The sequence below is a fragment of the Apis laboriosa genome, unplaced genomic scaffold, assembly GCF_014066325.1.
Source record: "Apis laboriosa isolate Shangri-la unplaced genomic scaffold, ASM1406632v1 scaffold23_cov150, whole genome shotgun sequence".
NCBI classification, from domain to species: Eukaryota; Metazoa; Arthropoda; class Insecta; order Hymenoptera; family Apidae; genus Apis; species Apis laboriosa.
This window is the reverse complement of record NW_025222452.1, coordinates 4816030-4831884: the sequence shown is the minus strand read 5'-3', so window position 1 is coordinate 4831884 and position 15855 is coordinate 4816030. Positions and strand designations below refer to the sequence as shown.

The 15855-nt window shown below is 23.1% G+C and overlaps 4 protein-coding genes across 5 annotated transcripts; 1 reads left to right on the top strand and 3 right to left on the bottom strand.

Annotated features, from left to right (window-relative positions):
* Window positions 1-255: 255 nt before the first annotated feature.
* Window positions 256-2036, bottom strand: LOC122713186 (40S ribosomal protein S8). Its single transcript, XM_043933398.1, has 5 exons — window positions 2018-2036; window positions 1520-1650; window positions 896-1147; window positions 673-802; window positions 256-409 (listed from the first exon to the last, which is right to left on the bottom strand). Exons 1-5 carry the CDS (start codon window positions 2019-2021, stop codon window positions 300-302), a joined length of 627 nt encoding a protein of 208 aa, XP_043789333.1. The 5' UTR covers window positions 2022-2036; the 3' UTR covers window positions 256-299.
* A 411-nt stretch (window positions 2037-2447) lies between these two features.
* Window positions 2448-5242, top strand: LOC122713263 (N-alpha-acetyltransferase 30-like). The gene is made up of 3 exons (XM_043933526.1): window positions 2448-2980; window positions 3101-3267; window positions 3522-5242. Exons 1-3 carry the CDS (start codon window positions 2716-2718, stop codon window positions 3837-3839), a joined length of 750 nt encoding a protein of 249 aa, XP_043789461.1. The 5' UTR covers window positions 2448-2715; the 3' UTR covers window positions 3840-5242.
* Window positions 5243-6806: 1564 nt separating this feature from the next.
* LOC122713225 (prolactin-releasing peptide receptor-like) lies at window positions 6807-10477 on the bottom strand. Its single transcript, XM_043933470.1, has 3 exons — window positions 9392-10477; window positions 8394-8647; window positions 6807-6945 (listed from the first exon to the last, which is right to left on the bottom strand). The coding sequence occupies exons 1-2, from the start codon at window positions 10361-10363 to the stop codon at window positions 8426-8428; spliced, it is 1194 nt and encodes a 397-aa protein (XP_043789405.1). The 5' UTR covers window positions 10364-10477; the 3' UTR covers window positions 6807-6945; window positions 8394-8425.
* Window positions 10478-12989: 2512 nt separating this feature from the next.
* On the bottom strand, window positions 12990-15724 carry LOC122713282 (autophagy-related protein 101). 2 transcript variants are annotated; one of them, XM_043933612.1, is made up of 2 exons: window positions 15282-15724; window positions 12990-14643 (listed from the first exon to the last, which is right to left on the bottom strand). In XM_043933612.1, the coding sequence occupies exon 2, from the start codon at window positions 14633-14635 to the stop codon at window positions 13979-13981; it is 657 nt and encodes a 218-aa protein (XP_043789547.1). In that variant the 5' UTR covers window positions 14636-14643; window positions 15282-15724; the 3' UTR covers window positions 12990-13978. The 2 variants fall into 2 exon arrangements, with proteins under 2 accessions (XP_043789547.1, XP_043789546.1); XM_043933611.1 differs by having other exon boundaries at window positions 12993-14643; window positions 14974-15724.
* Window positions 15725-15855: the final 131 nt, after the last annotated feature.

Below are 15855 nucleotides of genomic sequence, written 5' to 3'. Positions count from 1 at the left end.
TTGTTTTTATAGTTTTTTTCCTATCTCCGTTCTTTTTGCATAATATTGTTCTCTTTGTTCATAACATCAAATATCTTTTTGTATTAATTATGTAAGTTAATCATATAAATTTTTATATGTTATATATATTTCCTATATATTTATATTGTCATTTAAATATTTTAAATCTATATATTTTTAAAAGAATCATTTCATATAAATTCATCATATAAAATCATTTCATATAAATAAGGATATATCAATTACTTATTAAAATTTTTTCATATAGATTATTTTATTTTCTTGTTGTAGTTACATATTTATTTGGCTTTTTTACTTTTAATTTTTCTCATATAAAATTCAAGTTCTTTTCCTTCAAGTATATAACCATCCGCACGACCACACTGTCCAGGTCTACTTGATATACAAGCTGAAATTAAAATCAATAAATGTACATATATGACTTGATGGATAATTTATAATAGTCCATAAAAAAATATATCTAATATTTTTTGTTTTGATATTTTCATTTAAAATTATTATGACTTCAGCTTCAGTCTATGTATTTAGCATAAAATATAATTTATGTTTATAATATATAATTTATATGAAAATCTAAAGTTAAGATAACAATAATTATTAAATTTATATATATTAAAAAATTAATTTATATATTATAAAAATCTTATTCACCAAGAACACGTCCTGTAGCAAATTGTTCTTCAAGAGCAGGTTCAACTTTAGCAAATCGCTGTCTTGCTTTATATTTAGCTTCTGCTTTTTTTGAACGTTTTTTATTTAAAACTTCTTCTTCAGCTTCAGTCTATGTATTTGAATAATTATTAATTTATTAGTTATGTTATGTGTTGTTATTAATTTATCTATTATATTGAAAATGAAAAACTTATTCACTTACCAATTTAGCACCTCGTTTACGACCCAATGGTAAAACATAATGACCTTCATACCATTGTCTGAAAGGTGTTGCATCAATAGTGACAATTGCATTCTTTACAAGAGTTTTTGTTCTCACCAATTCATTATTTGATGCATTATAAACTACATCTATAATACGTGTTTTTCTTGTAGTACACTCAGATCCCCATGAAAAATTTCCTGTATCTAAACGAAGTGCTCTATATTTTTTGTTACCACCTCTGGTACGTACCTGATTTATAAGGAAAAATGAATTTATAAAAATTATGTTTATTTTGTAAAAAAAAAATAAATAATATATAATAATTTTATTCAGTTCGCTGTGGGATATGAGTCAACATAATACTCAGAGTAGGTAAAGTTAGTCATCATGTCATATTTAAATATACATTATTATTATATTGTATTATTTTCATATGAAAGAAGAATTATCTTCATGCAAAATTACTTAATTTCAAATCTTTTAGAATTTTAAAGCAAAAGTAAATAATATGATATACAATAAATATTTATTATATTTTATGACTGAATAGAATTATAATTTATTTGATAATGTGATAATAAATAATTTAAAATTTTTATATGAAAAATTGTGTAATACTACCGTATGAATACGTTGAGGTCCAAGTTTTGTATTTGCAGCAGGACGACCTAATTCAAATTTTCTCTTTTTACGAATTGGCTTTCTTTTACCACCAGTTGCTCGCCTTTTATGCCAATGATCGCGAGAAATACCTATAATATATAAAAAAATTTATCATTAATGATATATAATTGTTATTCGATTTCGGTTTTGTCTAAAATAAAAAACGTTAAATTTATACATAGTATTATATTTGACAAAATAATATATTGAATATAATAAATATAAAATTTAAGCAGATTGTAAAGATTATATTGTTAAAATAAGAAGTGTCGAAAAACCATCAATATATTATAAATTTTTAAACTTTTATTTTGTATATATGAAAATAATATACATCTAAATAGAAAAATTTAATGTTTTTATAGATTCTTAATGATCATTTGATAATAACTTTAATGCCAAAAAAGTTGATTCAAAGTGATAAAAACAAAATTCATATTATATCAAACAACTTACCCATGGTGCTTTAGTCGAAAAGAACCTTAAACTTTTTAATATTAATAGAACTTCTACATACTTCTGATATTGTCCAAGAATATAAGCGCCCTCTTACAATTATGAAATAGAATATATATTATAATAAAAATCAACATTATTTTATTTGTTTTTATATTATTTTTAAATATACTATTTTCTTAATATAAAAATTTTATATTTGTTTATAACAAAAATAAAATTCTATTTATATTAAAATGATTTTTATAAAAAATATTATTATAAATATTATATAATCTAAAGTTAAGTTATACAAAATTTAATTACATTATTTCATCAATTATATTTATTTATTTTTTATCTAAAATTAAAAAAATGATAATAATATAATGCTAAAATTAAGATATGGTTGCTAGTTGCATATTGTTTATGTTTGTCTTCTTAATGATCATTGAAAATTCAATATGGTGTCCATCAGTTGAAGGGCTACGTTGGAATTTTATATTTGAAAATAACATTAACAGTACGAAAATTGTTTAACTCATCATAATTATGAAAATTCGATTGAAAAATTGATATGACATCTAAAAGCTTTAATGTCACAGCAATATATTGTATAAAAACGGAAAAATTATCATCTTTAAAATTCTTTATTCAAATTGTATCCTGTGAATAGAAAATTTTGATATTTGAAAAAAAGAAACATTGAAAGAATTAAAATGGAAAAGATAAACGTAGAAAGTGGACAAGATGGAAATGAATCAGAAAGTGAACAAAATAGCATTGAAGAAAAGAATGAAAACTCTTTGACAGATATTGCTACATTAGATATTACATCTCGACTTAGTTTAAAGACAACTGAAATATATGGAGAATCACATAGAAATGGAATATCTCGAGTCAATGGAATTTGTAATTCTCCTGAAAGAATTACTAGCATGACTAATCTTACACAACCTGAAACTACTCAGTTAAATCAACATGGTATAAATTAATCTTTATCTACATGTATTAATTAAAATTTAATTTTTGTACATTTAAATTTTAATAGCTAAGTGTATCTTTATGAAATCTTTATATTGATTATTTTTTATATATAATTAGGTACATTATCGTTGGAAAATAGAGGTAATGATATAAAATATGTTAGTTACACAAGTGAATTACAAATGCCTGATATTATGAAGTTAATACAAAAGGACCTAAGTGAACCATATTCTATTTACACATATAGATATTTCATTTATAATTGGCCAAAATTATGTTTTCTGGTATGTATATTATTGAAATAACAAAATATATATATATTCTTAAAGCAATGAAATATATTCAAACAATGCTGGAAAAAATATTTATTTCATAATATTGTGTATCTTTGTATTTATATGATTCTATCTAAGAGATAATCAATATGGTATTAGAAAATATTAAGAAATAGAAAAAATTGTTAGCCAGCTTTGGTCGGATGCCTTTGTCTTGCAGGTGTGTAGAATTTACAGAAAACTCTTGCTTTTTGTTCGTCAAGGCGATGTTTGGTGACGAGTGTGTTGGTGCCATTGTCTGCAAACTGGACATCCATAGAAAAGTCATAAAACGTGGATACATTGCAATGTTAGCTGTCGATGTAAAATATCGAAAGCAAAAGATTGGATCAAACCTGGTAAGAAGAGCGATCCAGGCTATGGTGGAAGATAATGCTGGTGAAGTAGTTTTAGAAACAGAAATTACTAATCGACCAGCATTACGTTTGTACGAGAATCTTGGTTTTGTGCGTGATAAGCGATTATTTCGATACTATTTAAATGGTGTAGATGCTCTTCGATTGAAATTATGGCTTAGATGAAATTCATCTATATCTTTATATCTTAATAAAGATCTAATTAACTTTAACATGCTGAAGGGATATAACGTCAATGTTCAGTAATATCCAGAAATAATGTAACATTAATACCAAGGAGATTAATATATATTGTATGCGCAGAAAAACGTTTGTACCTGGAAAAAAGTAATTGGATTATATAGCGCATACGATTTAACGTTATGTTTAACTGGTATGATTAACTTAATCAATTTTCCAGTTAGAATATATTTATTATATTATTATGTTGCACTACTATATCATATCATGAATGTACTTCTTAATAATACAAAAACAATAGAATGAATTGATAGATAAATTAGTGATTCTAAATATATAGTTGATTGTTGAGTATCAGGATGTTCCCTTTGGTATTAATGTTTATTGAAATAGTATATAAATGCAGCTTAAAAATATAATAATGAGAAAGAATAACGGGAAAAAAAGATAAAAAATGTAAAATGAGTTTTGAAAGTAATTAATATGTTCTCTTGTGCCTCTTTCATGTTCTTTAAATATGAAATCTAATACAATGCGGTAACAAAGAGATTTGTGAATTTATGATGAAATAAGATGAAGTTTTAAAAAAATTAAATTAATTCGCTTATAAATAATTAATGTGAATTTTTTAAGAAGTTGGTCGAATTTTGTTGTGATTACTATGATGGAACATGAATCAAATTTGTTTATTTTAAAAAATATTCAAAATATTTTCGTACATGTATGTATTTCTTTTTGTTATATTGGATAATTCTCTTATTGCATAAATATTGATTTATTGTACGATAAAATGAAACATTTTACAAATATTAATTTTAGTATATTATCCAAATATTTGCAATTATATTTAAATATAATAAAGAATACGAATGTATATAAATGAATGCATATACAATAGAATCTCGATTATTGCAACCTTAATCATTGCATGGAAACTATATTCATTCCAATAGTATATGAAGAATATATGAAGAATGATTTTATATATTATAATAAAAAAATAATTTTATTAATATCATTGTAGGGATAATTTATTATTGCATTCATTATACGAACATTGAAATTTGCACGTATTTTGTTGATACGTATTTCCATTTTATCACAATCGAGATTCTACTATATATACAACATATATATATATATATATATATATATATATATGTATATGTATATTATATATGTATAAACATGAATAAAAAAAAATAAAAAAACATAAAATTTGCTAAATGAAAATATCGTGAAAAACTATATTTCACATAATAACATAGAGCAGATTTATTGCTCTCTCTTTTAAATGTTACAGCTTTGTATAAAATAAATGCGAGGCACAGATCATGACGTAACTATTGAAAACAATGTAAAAATGTTAATAAAAATATCTAAATGTTTTTAGAGTCGCCTATTATTATTTCCTATAAAAAAATCTTATATAAAAATATTTAATATTCATACAAATAAAAGAAAAGTTACTATTATTATATACTATATAAGCATCAATAATTTGATTATATACAAGATACAAAATAAATATCATTCAATATATTTTTCTATATATTTTATAAAGACTCTATATCCCTTTACATACATTACTTTCATCTCCGACATTATCGATTCAGCAAAGAATAAGATTACAACATTAATAGTGGTTAGAATTGAAACTAAATTTTATTATGATATAAGTAAGATACGAAACAAAATATTTTATCGTAAACAAAATATAGAATTCTATAATAAATATTCTATAATAAATATCATTCTTATATAAATTACTACTATACTATATATTTGATTGGAAGAATTATTATAATCTATTATATTTTTATTTTTTTCGAATTTAATGCATCTTAATTGCATAAATAGATTTTTATCACTGAAATTTATTTGAGAAAATATGTTTTATTTTTTTTTTATTCATGAGATCATAATATATATATATATATATCTCGAGATATATGTATATATATATATCTCGTCTATGTTTTTATATATACACATATAAAAAATATAAGTAGAAAAAAAAATTAACATAGAATCTCAAATGTATTTATTTCATTTTTCTTTAATCTCTATTTTTAAACAACCTCGTAAAATAATATGCTGATAGGAGAATACAATAAAAAAAATATAAATTCATACATATACATATATACTATATAGTATATCACATATACATAGTAAATATTTATTTACTATATATTATTAGATAGTAATAAATATATATGATTTATATTTATATTTATTTATTTATAATTGTAGTTTATATGTAGATTATACACATATAAAGATATGGATATGTCATGTAATATATATATATTATCTTGACAAGCATCGTTTTTTACAAGGTGTGCTCGGATTACCGTAATCATTTCATACTATAATGAGATGTTATTGTAGAATTGAAATTGGAGATGAGAGAAAGGGGAGAATACATTCTCGAGAATGGTCGATCAAAACGATGCTGTTATCAGCTTTTATCAGCGAACATACCCTTACAATATGTTCCCTTATCTAGGACATTCGATCGAATAAGTTTTTAAATAAAATTTCAAACTATGTTTGATGGCATAAGTAGATATTTATGTACTTATTGTAATTGTAAGTTGTAATTATAAGTTAAACCAAACAAGTAAATATATATATAGTTATATATTATTATGTAATTCTATTTTATTTTTTATCATAATCATTATGATTAATAATCGATATGATATTTAACAATAAATTTTAATCATCTTTGTTATTTTATAAATAAATATTTAAAAATTAACATTAAATTTAAAATAAAAATGGAATTTGGACATATAAAAATAGAATATTTAAATTGAATAAGCTTCTGTTTATTTTTTTTTTTTGCAATTTCTTTTGTAATTTATAACAAATTTAAATTCATAAATGCTATCAATCATAATAAATACATTGTATATTCTTTTAAAATTATATTTCTTTCCTCCATTTAATTTTAAATTATATTTCTTCCATTTAATTTATCGCCACCATTCATTCTAAATATATAATAATCCATGAAAAATTTAGTATGTACTTGATTGAAACTAGATATTTTTTTTAGCCTCCAGGGAAAGTACAGCTGTTTCTGTAAAATAGAGATAAAGTAGAGGAATGTTTTAAAAAAAAAATTGATTTTCATTGTCTTTTTATTTTATTATTTTACTTTTTATATTTTTTTTCAACGTAGAAATTTTATAAAAAAACAATAAGAAAAAGAAAAAAAAATAATTTTGGATAGTGTAGAATAAAAAAATTAAGAAAAAAGCGTTATCAATGAAAAAATATACACATTAGGATATAACATAGAAATATAGAGTTAACAACAAAATGCAAATGATGATAAAAAAGTAAAATAATTATCCTAAATCCCGAAGTAACACAATATGAAATACATGGCAACTTATTGAAACATATATAAATATATAAGTATTCAATATAGTATATAGTGCATCTAATTCAATGACGTATATATATAATATAGTATATTATATATATTCATGTCTTCAGTATAACAATATTTTCGATTTGTTTTTCTCATAGTATTGAGTTCAATTGTATCATCATTTAGTTTTTTTATTACATCTTTTCTTTGTATTATATATTATATTTTGTATTTTCTTTGTACTATATATTATTATTGTTTCGATTTTTATTTCTATTGTTTTTTTTATTTTTTTTACTTTTACTTTTATTTCTTTTATTTTTCTTTTATATAATTGTGATGCAACAAATAATATAATAATATATAATATAATAATTAATATTTTATAATCTTTTTTATTAATAAAAACAAAATATAATGTAAGAAATTGATAAAACATTAATTTTTATTTTCTTTTGATTTTTCAATTTAAAAAAAAAAAAGAAATAAAATCATTAAAATAACAATTTTATAAATTTTTTGTACTTAAAGAATCAAAAAGAAATGTATTATAGAAAAAATATGCTTTATTTGATATGCGAATTGATTCTTTTACAATTTGTAGTAAATCGCATTTCTCTCTTCTTTTTCTTTTTTACCTGTTTTATGCTCGTTTCTCACATTAAAGGAAAAATATTGAAAGTTTATATATATATATATGTTATTTAAAAATAACATTCAATTATTCAATTATAGAATCAATAAATATAAAAATATTTATAATTTCAATATCATCAATCAATCTAATCTAAATTGCAAATAGAATTAGAACAATATATTTTAACGCGAATGAATTTAAATATTAAATTAATGAATTAAAATGTTGTAATTAAAAACAATAAATGAAAATCGATTTTGTTGATGAATTTCATTTCATCAAGTTATCTTCTCTTAATAAATTTGACATAAACATTGAAGATTGAATCAAAGCAATTCAGTTTATTAGGAACAACATAATCTCGTTACTTGTTTGTCAAGAACACATGATATAGAGATCTATTATAATAGAACCAACAGATAATGTAATTTAGTTCGAGATATTTATCATATATGGTAAAGAGAATATAATAATGTTATTCTCTTTTCTTTACAAAGCAAAGGTAAGTACTTACATTAATCGATTGACATTTGAACCTTTGTCGAATCAGAGAGCTTCTGTTTCTTCTATGTCTCTCGACACGTTGCTAGCTGTTGTTTCGTGGGTAATCAATTCACATCCTTCTGGATTCGAATTTCTTATTTGCGTTTCATTCAATAATAAAGATTCCTGAAGGGTATTATTTCCGTTACATTCTTTATTATTTTGAAATTCTTCGGTAATTTTCGGAGTATAACCGTTAATTGCTTTTGAAAAGCATGGAAGTACCTTCAAAAAAATTCATTTGGTAAATGTAACGGTGAATTCGTGAAAATTTTATTGATATCAAAAGTATATGTAAAAATTTAAAAATTTAAAATTTTCTTGATTAAAAAATGAAATATGATTGTTTCATAAATAAATTAATTATAATTGAAAATGTATAACAGTATAAATTAAATTTATATTTAAAATATAAATGAGAAATATAATGATAAGTTTAAAATAACTTAACAAGATGCTCGATTATTGGAGAAAATATTGTTGTCGCATATTAAAAAGTAAAATAAAGTTCGAGCAAACTTGTATTATAATGTAAATGAGTGTAAATTTCCCTTAAAAGATTTTCTTTTACAGTCATGATAAATAGAATTTTACGAAGAATAAGATGAATAATATTTTCTTTCCATGAATAATATTCTCTCATTATATATCAATATTAAATCGTTTAAACTAGTTTTAAAATCGTCATAAATATAAATATATAGAAATATACTTAAAACGAAGAAGATTTCCGTTCAAAAATTAAATCGATAAATTATTTTTATTAAAATTTATATAATTTCAATAATCTTGCAATCCTTTAAGAAGTAATATGTTTAAGAAACGCTTACAAAGAAATAAAACGTCTTTCCGAATCGTTCTTTTTTTTAACATGAAAGGGAAAGAAATAAAAAACTATATCGATAAATAAATTTCTACACGTACATATATATAATAAGAAATAAATGTGTTAGAAAAAAAAATTCGTACTTGTTTAAATTCTTTGCGAAAGTTATCGTTGAGCCAAGCGTAAAGGAAAGGATTGTAACAGGTACTACTCATAGCGAGGCAATGTGTCATGAAAAAACAAAGTTTATAATATATCCAATCATTGGCTGACGAATAAAAATCATTGATAACGTTTACGATATTAAGCGGTAACCATGATATACCGAATACAGTGACCATAGCAATCAGCATTCGATTCGTTCGCTTCTTTCTCTCTCTGTCAGTTTCTTCCCTTTTATTGGTCTTGGTACCAGGTTTCGTTTTAGCTCGATCATTTAACTTGATCGAGACACAGATGTAACAAAAAGCAATTACAAAAAATGGTAGGACAAATTGTAATATTGACGTGATGGAACTAAAAATTTTGCGAAATCGTTCGTTCGGCCAATGTTCTTCACAATAAGTATATGGTTCCTCCTCCTGCATGTAAATTCCATAAGGGGAAGTGAGTAGTAATGCGAATATCCATATACCGATGATCACGAGTAAACAAACTTCGATCTTCATACGAGGATGGAACGGATAGATAATTACCATGAATCTATCGATCGCGATACTCGTTAAGGTCAGCGTGCTGATGTACACACTGACACCTTGAGCATACGGTACCAAATGGCAAAGAGTTCTGCCAAATATCCATTTACCGAGGAACGTGTACAATGGTGTAAATGGTACCGCAAGAACGCAAAGCAGAACATCGCTCAATGCCAAATTCGTGATGAACAAATTCGTCACTGTCTGCATTTGTCGATTTCGTACCACGACGAAACATACCAGCATGTTACCAAACACACCCAAAATAAAAATATGTACGTAAAGTATATAAAATATTAATTGCACTAAAAAATTGGAAGTTATGTCATTCTCGATACGGTTGATAGTCGAATTGCTCGACCATTCTTCCACTATGTTATTGTTCGATGGAATCACTATATTATTCACTTCACGATTCATATCTTTTCTTCAATATACTTAACTTCTTTTCTTTTTTTTTTCTATTCTCTTATAATTTGATTTTTCTTTTTTTAAATTGCACCTTTATATTATCTTTGCTCTTTCAATTTTCAAATATTTTCATCTTTTTTCTTCTATATATTTTTCTTCATTTCTTTTGAACGTTTTTTCTTTCAAATTTTTCGATCGAATTGATAGAGAAATTGGAAATATATATCTCAATTATTCCATCATTTAAAATAATTTTAACTCTTTTACACAAAATAAATACATAAGTAATAATATAGCAATTAAAAGGTATTTAGCAATTAATTAAATATATATATAATTAGAAGCGGTTTGACTTGTTTTTCTTTGATTGCAGATAATGATTTTGAAGCAAATAACGAGTAGGGAGTAAATAAAACTTGTATAAATAAATATGTAATTTTATAGTTTCCTAAACGGATTTCATGCCAGATACAAGATAATACAAGACAAGATATAAAATACGAATCAATTTTGACTCGTTTTACATAAATAGAAAATCTTTTCTTTCACATTACACATTATAACCGATTTTACCGATATATATAAATTGTTATTAATTTAAAAATTTCTCTATTTCTTTGCTCTAAAGATGGTGAAATCTGGTATTTCTCTAGGTTACTACTATTTAAAAACATTCCCCAAAAATAGAACGATATTGCGTGATCACGAATCGTCCTTCGATCGATGTTAGTTACGTAAAATTTTTTTTAATCGAAAAAAAAATTTACAAAATCATTCGATTAAAAAATAAAAAATTTCCACATATTTCGTTTCAGTATCTCTATTATTGATTAAATGTATACTTAATTTTTTGTAGCTTTAATTTTAAGCATACAATCGCGCACCATTTTTTTCTTTTTCTCTTTCCGTCTTTGAATTTTTCATTCGATATTAATTATTATAAGTAATATTGAAAAAATTATTCAGATAATATTCTGTTATTACGAAATATACATATATGTATTTTTTAAAATAAAAAATAAAATTCGCTATTTTCTTGAACCACCTGTTGATAATTTTGAGAATTAATTTTTACGTGCTATTTATATTTTCTCGTTATTTCTATTGTATGAGAAATATAAAATGAAAACAAAACAAGAAATTAAACATAAAAAAAGATGAAGAAAGATTAAAACTATCATGAAATTAAAATTATTTTCTGGACGATTATAAAAAATTGTTAAAAAAATTAATCACTTGATATACTCGATAATTATAAGTACACAATGTTTTAGTGTATCGATCGAAGAATTTGACAACGATGAAGGATACGTCGGCTATCATCGTCGTTGCGTGTCGCATTGAATGAAAAACATAATTTTATAAATCACTTAGCACAGAATTCTTCTAATTGTTTTTATGTATCTATTATTTGGTAAATAATTTTCAATTTCGTTGTTTTTTTTACAATTGAATTCAATGTTTTTTATATTAATTTTTTTATATAAATAGAAACGCCATACCACACTTTTTAACGTGTTATTATTTCCAACGATAAAGCGCTTTCGAAGCGACGGCCGGCCTTTTCCATCGATAACTGAAAATGGAAAATTGTTAGCAAAACCTAACTAGACAAGCCGCCGTTTTCTTGCGCAGGCGTCCACATTACCATCTGTATCTGTCTTTTTAGATACAATTTGAGACATTCATGTTTAAAAGAATGTGTTGATTCTTAACATACTGGTAAAATTATAAACAAAGAAATTTCATGAGTATCAATTATAATTTTCGAATATTTTCTAATGTTTATAAAATTAATGAACATGTTAAAAAATATCAAAAAATTATTTTATTCGCAATTTTTCTTTTCTATTAAATTTTTTATACATTCTTATTGGGTATAGGCATTCTTTGGTTAAGCTTTTATATTTTTTTCTTTTTTTATCGAATACGCATTTAATTATAATTTCACATATTTCAAAGCAAAGATAATAGTATTTATTATTGCATATTATCAAATAAATTTAAAAATAATTTTAAAAATAAATTATAAATTTAATATTTGAGATTTTAAAGTGTTAAAATTTTTTACTTATTTTTATTTTTAATACAAAAAATTGTCATATGAAAACATAATCTTTCAAAAAAATTTAATCTAAACTATTACATAATATTTATATATCTATATAAATAATCTATGTCAATTTGACACACTTCCTATTATTTTTTAAAGCCTTGTTCAAATAACAACATTCATTTTAAAACAAAAGTTAATATTATTGTTTAACATTCAAATATACTTGATATTTTTTTAATCTTTCAACTCTTCTCTTATTATTATTATTATTATTATCATCACTATTTCATCATTTCTTTTGTTTTTTCCCATCTCTCTACATTTTTATGAAATACTTAATTGTTTAATACTAAATAGTTAAAATCATTTATAAATTATTTTTTTAACAAAGATGTTCTAACAAAAGTAAACAATGAAAGTTCTTTTAAATTAATTTTGCATTCGCATAAATACATATTTTCATTTACATTAAATATATGAATAACAAACATAGAAATAAGCATTTGTACTATAAATTTATTTTACAATAATAAGTCTAGGTTCCAGCCATATATTAAACATTTTTAAACATATATATAAAATTTTTTAAACATCAAAAAAATCAGAAAAAGAAAAAGATAGAGAAAGAAAGAGAGAGAAAAAGCGAGAGAGCGAGAGAAAGAAAGAAATAACAGCTTTATATGTTAAGACAAATTTATTAACTTTTAAATTTCATTTTGTTAAATAAACACATTACACTACTCTATGTTCTTACAATAGCCGTATATCTCTGTTACTATTGAAAAAATTTTAAAGAAAAATAAAACAAAGAATGTTATATTTCACTCTATTAATAACGAGATATCATTTCGCTATTAACGATATCCAGAATATTAACGAATTAAAATTCAAATCGATAAAGAAATATAATATTTGATATTTAATGTATAACTGATTACCTAGAAGACTTATACAGTGGACGATATTCTTGGAATAGTATATACGCAAAACAGTAATTGCTATACACAATTGGTTCCTTTGTACTATAGAAATTTTACAAATATTTTAGATTTATACAATTATATATATATATACATATATATTGTATATGTGTATGTTACATATATGTATGTATATCTATACATATTCATATGTATATATATACATTCATATGTATATATATATACATATACACATCAGCTTGCTTTTTTTTTTTCTGACAAATATTATTTGCATAAAATTTGCATAGATATTAGTCAGAAATGACATTTTGATATGTGGGATTTAATTCTTTGTCCCACTTTATATTTATAAATATTATATATAATTAACTTTGTTTTTTCCTAGACTTCAAGTCCTTTATGCAAGTTCTATGCAAGTGAATATATATAAAAACATATAACACAGTAAATGTTTATATAAGTAAAAGAGACTAAAAGAATATGAAAATTCGATGCGTATATAACGCAAAATTTGATATAATCAAAATAATTTTTTTGTTAGCAAAGAAAAGTTTACAATGTTAACCAAAAATGAATTTGGATTATATATACATTACTAAAAAAATTCTCATAAAAATTAATAAACAACTAAATGGATAATGTTTCTTTGATTAATTTTTTCATTGTATTACCCATTGTTGTACTTGATGGGCTAGAAGTTGTAAATGATAATTTAAATAGATAAGGTTGTATATCAGGATATGATGTATCAAAAATCAAATCCAATTCAGCTTGATTTGGCATTTTAGGTAGATAGTCATGTCGATTCATTACTTCTGTTATGTAAAGAATCTTATCTGTTAATAAATCTCCAACTTTTTCTCTGCATATTTGTCTCTCATGTTCTGTTGCTAATTTAATAAGTTCCAATCTTACTGTCCATACTTCCCAAGGTATGCATTCTGGTTGGAAGGGCCAACGATTTTTTTTCTTTTGAAAGAATTCCAAAGATATTTGACCAGAACCTGGACTATCAGTAGAACGCAAAGCTTCAGAAAAACCTGATATTTCACGTTTCAAAGTTTGATCCAGATGCACAGATGAACAACAGACATAAGTAAAGTCAATAAAATCACAGTCAACATCTTGGTATCCCACAGTACCCACTGAATAACTACCTTCTTGCTTGTATTTAAATTTACCAAGACTTCGATGGAAAAGAACACTGTGGAAGATACTTGCTACTGCTTCATCCACTTGTCTGCCCTCCATACTTAATTCAAATAGTTGAGTTCTGGCATTCATAGTGATTTCTATATAACAAAGAGGAATGTTATAGAAATTTTTATAAATTGTTTAAATAAATAAAATAAAATTGTACAAAACAAATAAAATTATATAAAATTACCATAATATTTTTAATATATTTATATATTATATTATATTATATATTATATTTAATTAAAAGTATATATTAATTCATTATAAACTGTTGATTGAACAAAAACAAATGAAATCATATGAGTTATATTAAAACTTTGCTTAGATAAATATAAAATTAATTATATGTTTTCAAATATGTAGCATAAAAAAGATATGGATAAAAATAGACGAAATATAATTGCATCGATTTTAATTCTAACCTCGTAAAAGCAGTGGTAAAAATGATGATTATCACTGGAGACTTGCTGTGATACTGGACGATATTTGGTCATCTTTTAATCGCAGAAAATTATCTGATACTTCGAAAATACAATCAAATAACCGTTGTGAAAATACATGGAAGTAAGTCCTTCTAGTCTTTGAAAATTTCAAAAACGAAATATTCGATATATATGTGGATGCATCGAAAGTTAAAATTTATGGATATAATTTTCTTGCTGCTTTATTTTATTCTTATTTTTATAAATTCAAGAAATAAGCGTTGCTTATATTTTTTAAGACAACTTACTTCTCTGTTTGTATTTTTCTTTCTTTTCTCTCGTCGTCTAAGTATTCTCACTTCTTCTGATAAATACATTAAAAAAAAATTAATTTCAAATCATTATTATTAATATTAATTAGATTTAATTTATGTTAAAATTAATGAAATCACTATTCTTATAAAAAATTTCTTTCTTTTTCTCCGATGTTCGCACAACCACCTCCACCAAATTATTGTATATCTACTACCATTGTCATCGTTGTACAAATTGTTTTATCATTTAAGTTAAATGATTATTATATTTTTAACTTTTTCTTTTTATTTTTCATAAGATATGATTTATTTTTAAATCTTTTGATAACAAAATTTTTACACATAAAATCACGTAAAATCTCTTGGTTTAAATAAAATTATTTCTGTTTTCTCTTCTAAATGAATAACAGCTGTCCTCACAGCATCGCGCCATTTTATGTTTTCTTCAATTTTACTATTCGATTCTATTATTGATATTTTAAGTATTTTAAAATTTATTTCAACAATTAATTTTATAATTTTAATCTTCATATAAATAAATAGAGTAAATAATAATTTTAAATAAATA

Coding starts and splice junctions, on each gene's coding strand:
- LOC122713282 (XM_043933612.1), bottom strand. CDS start 14,635: ATGAATGCCAGAACTCAACTATTTGAATTAAGTATGGAGGGCAGACAA.
- LOC122713263 (XM_043933526.1), top strand. CDS start 2,716: ATGGAAAAGATAAACGTAGAAAGTGGACAAGATGGAAATGAATCAGAA. Junction 2,981..3,100: donor TACTCAGTTAAATCAACATG/GTATAAATTAAT, acceptor ATATATAATTAG/GTACATTATCGTTGGAAAAT. Junction 3,268..3,521: donor GGCCAAAATTATGTTTTCTG/GTATGTATATTA, acceptor TTGTTCGTCAAG/GCGATGTTTGGTGACGAGTG.
- LOC122713186 (XM_043933398.1), bottom strand. Junction 803..895: donor GTAAACGAGGTGCTAAATTG/GTAAGTGAATAA, acceptor TCAAATACATAG/ACTGAAGCTGAAGAAGAAGT. Junction 410..672: donor TGCTACAGGACGTGTTCTTG/GTGAATAAGATT, acceptor TTTTAATTTCAG/CTTGTATATCAAGTAGACCT.
- LOC122713225 (XM_043933470.1), bottom strand. CDS start 10,363: ATGAATCGTGAAGTGAATAATATAGTGATTCCATCGAACAATAACATA. Junction 8,648..9,391: donor TTCGCAAAGAATTTAAACAA/GTACGAATTTTT, acceptor ATTTTTTTGAAG/GTACTTCCATGCTTTTCAAA.